The 4,473-nt window shown below is 52.2% G+C and overlaps 1 protein-coding gene across 1 annotated transcript in view; it reads left to right on the plus strand.

Annotated features, from left to right (window-relative positions):
• Window positions 1–532: 532 nt before the first annotated feature.
• The window catches only part of LOC107115829 (probable carboxypeptidase X1), a gene marked incomplete at its 5' end in the record, with an annotated part of 27,603 nt that continues 23,662 nt past the window's right edge, over window positions 533–4,473 (plus strand). The window contains 2 exon segments of the mRNA XM_015417591.1: window positions 533–672; window positions 1,223–1,307. Of these exon segments, the coding sequence (XP_015273077.1) occupies window positions 533–672; window positions 1,223–1,307 (225 nt within the window).

Here is a 4,473-nt window from a genome sequence, read left to right on the forward strand (position 1 = left end):
CTTGTGACTGACCCAAAGTCACACCAGCAGCTGCATGTGGAGGCGTGGGGAATCAAACCTGGTTCTCCCAGGTTAGAGTCCATGCACTTAACCACTACATCAAACTAGAGCCCACAGCTAAGAGGGAGCATTGTTCCTAACTACTGGGGGGCTCAGGATTCTTTTGCTCGTCTGCCTGCCTTAAGCGCCTCTCAGCCTGACCCCAAACGACCCCTCCTGCCATTGCAGGCTGGATTTCGGCCAGATGTATGGGAGGGACGTGTGTCTTGCAGCCTCTCTCTATTAACTCCCCACCCCCTACCAATGTTCCCTCTAAGCTGTGGAGTCTTGTGAGCAAAAATTCTACTTTGTGGGCTACTGGCATTAAAGTTGTGAGCGAGCGATCTGGCTACCGCATCAATTAGTTTGTTCTGGAGCCATCCTTCATGAGCGAAGCCAAAAATGTGTGAGCCAGAGGCTAAAAAACTGCAAGCTAGCTCACACTAACTCAGATTAGAGGGAACACTACCCCCTACCCCTGCTTGTGTTCTAGTCTGGCATCAATGACGGTGACTTCTACGATGGAGGCTGGTGCGCGAGCCACGAAGACAGGAGCCAGTGGCTGGAGATCGATGCCAGGCGGACGACGCGCTTCACGGGGGTCATCACCCAAGGGCTGAACTCCATCTGGACGTAAGTGCACCCAGACTGAGCGGCAGGGACAGGCCGAGAGAAGAGGAAAGCTGCCTGTGTGCATTTTAAAAAGATGCGCCTAGCACTGCCCACATACCTCCAACTTTCATGTTAATGGATGTCTGACGATTGTGTCTGAATGGATCGATGCTGAAACATTAGCTGGTGCTCCGTTAAGACCATAAGAGCCCTGCTGGCTCAGACCAGTGAGGGTCCATCTAGTCCAGCCATCCCATCACACACAGCGGCTGGCCAGTTCCTCTAGAGGGCCAACAAAAAGGGCGTAGAGGCCTTCCCCTGATAAGAACCTCAGAAGAGCCCTGCTGGGTCAGACCACTGAGGGTCTACCTAGTCCAGCCTCCGGTCTCACACAGGGGCCAGCCAGTTCCTCTGGAGGGCCAACAACAGGGCCTGGAGACCAAGAAGCCCTATGAGGAAAGGCTGAGAGGGGACTTGGGAATGTTCAGTCTAGAGAAGAGGAGGCTGAGGGGGGGACATGATTGAAGTATTTGAAGGGCTCATCCCCTTTGTTCTTCTTTTCTTCCACCAGGTACGACTGGGTGACTTCCTACAAGGTCCAGTTCAGCAACGACACTCACACGTGGCAGCCGTGCAGGAACGGGAGCCAGGAAATGGTGAGTGGGGTCAGGATCTCGAAAGGTCATGGACACGACCCATCCTTACCTCCCTGGATTGGTTTCTTCTGCCTCCAAGATTGGTAAAGAAGCCGAGGATGGGAGGAAGGGATCCATGAAGCCAAGGGACGGGAGACCAGAGGATGCCAACTGGGTGCAAGGGTCACGTGGGCACATGAAGCTCCTTATACTGAATCAGACCATCACTCCATCAAGGTCGGGATTGCCTGCTCTGGCTGGCAGCCGCTCTCCAGGGTCTCAGACTGAGGTCTTTCCCATCAATGACTTCCTTTTCCTTTTAAGTGGAGATGCCAGGGATTGAACCTGGGACCTTCTGCATGCCAAGCGGAGGCTCTTCCACTGAGCCACAGCCCCTCTTTACAGCTCTCCAGGGTCTCAGGCGGAGGTCTTTCCCATCACCTCCTGCCTGGTCCTTTTTTAGCTGGAGATGCTTCTGGTGGTTGAACCTGGGACCTTCTGCATGCCAAGTGTCAGCCTCCTTAGTCAGGTCACACCACACAGGGCTTCATAAGATGATAACTGTTTATTAGTGGATCCAGTCCTAAAGAACACGTGTACAGCTTGTGTCAGGAATGGCCATCAGTACTAGGGCCTCTGACTTACAGTGAAATCAAACATTCTCCCTGTAAGCATGAGCCAATGGATAGAACTCACGTGCGCGGCAAAGCAAGCGGGCATAGCAGAAAAGCCATTAACTTTCCCAGCCGTGGAAACTGCAGCTGGAACATCTACAAGGTCAAGCATAAGATAGCACACAGTAGCTGAGCAGGATGGAGCTGAGAACGAGAGGGAGGGTACCCCTCCACATTCCAGAACTATGACAGGGCTACCTGACACCAAGCAGAGGCTCTACACCTGAGCCACGGCCCCTCTTTACAGCTCTCCAGGGTCTCAGGCGGAGGTCTTTCTCATCACCTCCTGCCTGGTCCTTTTGAACTGGAGGTGCCGGGGACTGAACCTGGGACCTCCTGCATGCCAAGCAGAGGCTCTACCACTGAGCCACAGCCCCTCTTTACAGCTCTCCAGGGTCTCAGGCGGAGGTCTTTCCCATCACCCACTGCCTGATGCTTTCAATTGGAGATACCAGGGATTGAACCTGGGACCTCCTGCATGCCAAGCAGAGGCTCTACCACTGAGCCTCAGCCCCTCTTTACAGCTCTCCAGGGTCTCAGGCTGAGGTCTTTCCCATCACCCACTGCCTGATGCTTTCAATTGGAGAGACCAGGGATTGAACCTGGGACCTTCTGCATGCCAAGCAGAGACTCTTCCACTGAGCCTCAGCCCCTCTTTACAGCTCTCCAGGGTCTCAGGCGGAGGTCTTTCTCATCACCTCCTGCCTGGTCCTTTTAACTGGAGGTGCCGGGGACTGAACCTGGGACCTTCTGCGTGCCAAGCAGAGGCCCTGCCACTGAGCCACGGCCCCTCTTTACAGCTCTCCAGGGTCTCAGGCGGAGGTCTTTCCCATCACCTCCTCCTTGGCCCTTTTTAACTGGAGATGCCGGGGATTGAACCGGGGACCTTCTGCAAGCCAAGCAGAGGCTCTACCATTGAGCCACGGCCCCTCCCTCAATAGAAAATAAGCCACAAGGCTCATCTTCAGACCGCTGCATGATTAGAGTTGCCAGCCTGCAAGGGGTTTAAAGTAGGAGTGACCACAGGTTGGAATGGTAAACAGTAAAATACAACTGTGACATAATAACTATGTCTTTGTATTATCAGAGCTTAGTGAAACTCCTTCACCTTTTCACAATCAACAAAAGTTTCTGTTTACAAACATTCCACCAAACGTCTAAGGATGAAAACATGCCAATAGATACATTAAGGCAAACAGTCCTATTCTCTTTCTCTTCCATGTTGTGGTTATACAGAGCACCTCCTACGGTTTCCACAAAGGGATGGCTGTAGCCAGTTTGGTGTAGCGGTTAGGACTCTAATCTGGGAGAACCGGGTTTGATTCCTCACTCCTCCGTATACAGGCAGCTGGTGTGACCTTGGGTCAGTCACAAGTTCTCAGAGCTGTTCTCTCAAGAGCAGTCCTCGAAAGAGCTCTCTCAGCCCCGCCTACCTCACAGGCAATGCTCCCTTCTAAGCTGTCAAGTCTTGTGAGCAAAAATCCTACCTTGTGAGCTACTGGCATTAAAGTTGTGAGCGAGCAATCTGGCTACCGCATCAGTTAGTTTGCTCTGGAGCCATCCTTCCTGAGCTGGCAAAAATCTGTGAGCCGGAGGCTAAAAAACTGTGAGCTAGCTCACACTCACTCAGCTGTGGGGAGGGAAAGGAAAGGAGATTGCGAAGCGCTCTGAGACTCCTTTGAGTAGTGAAGGGCGGGGGTATAAATGCAATCTCCTCATGATCATCACGGCAGATCCTGCATAGATTGATTTCTCCAAGTTTTAAGATCCCGTTGTCATTCCTGATATAGACTCACAGCTTGCGGCTGAATTCTGTCTTGTTTATTAAACCATCAAGTCGTACCTGGTTTGTTAGACCATCAGTGGTCTCCTGGGATTTCAAGTGATCTCCAAACAGAGATTCATTCCCTTGGAGTAAATGGCTGCTTCGGAAGGCGGACTCTATGGCACTTGTAGCCAGTTTGGTGTAGTGGTTAAATGCACGGACGGTTAAGTGCATGGGAGAACCGGGTTTGATTCCCCACGCCTCCACTTGCAGCTGCTGGGTGACCTTGGGCAAGCCATAGTCCTGTCAGAGCAGTTCTTGAAAGAGCTCTCTCAGCCCCACCTACTTCGCAGGGTGTCTGTTGTGGGGAGGGAAGGAGATTGTACGCCACTCTTGAGACTCCAAGTGAAGGGTAGGGTATAAATCCAATCTCCTCCTCCTCCTCCTCCTCCTGAGCTGAGACAAAAATGTCTGAGCCGGAGGCTGAAAAACTGTGAGCCAGCTCAAACTAACTCAGCTTAGAGGGAACGCTGCTCCTCCTCCTCCTCTTCTTCTTCCTCCTCCTCTTCTTCTTCCTCCTCCTCTTTTTCTTCTTCTTCCTCCTCTTCTTCTTCTTCTTCCTCTTCTTATTTTTCTTCCTCCTCCTCCTCTTCTTCTTTTTCTTCTTCTTCCTCCTCCTCCTCTTCTTCTTTTTCTTCTTCTTCCTCCTCCTCCTCTTCTTCTTCTTCCCTGCTGAGGCCCCTCCCCT

This window comes from Gekko japonicus, unplaced genomic scaffold, assembly GCF_001447785.1.
Source record: "Gekko japonicus isolate JY-2015 unplaced genomic scaffold, Gekko_japonicus_V1.1 scaffold4886, whole genome shotgun sequence".
NCBI lineage: Eukaryota > Metazoa > Chordata > Lepidosauria > Squamata > Gekkonidae > Gekko > Gekko japonicus.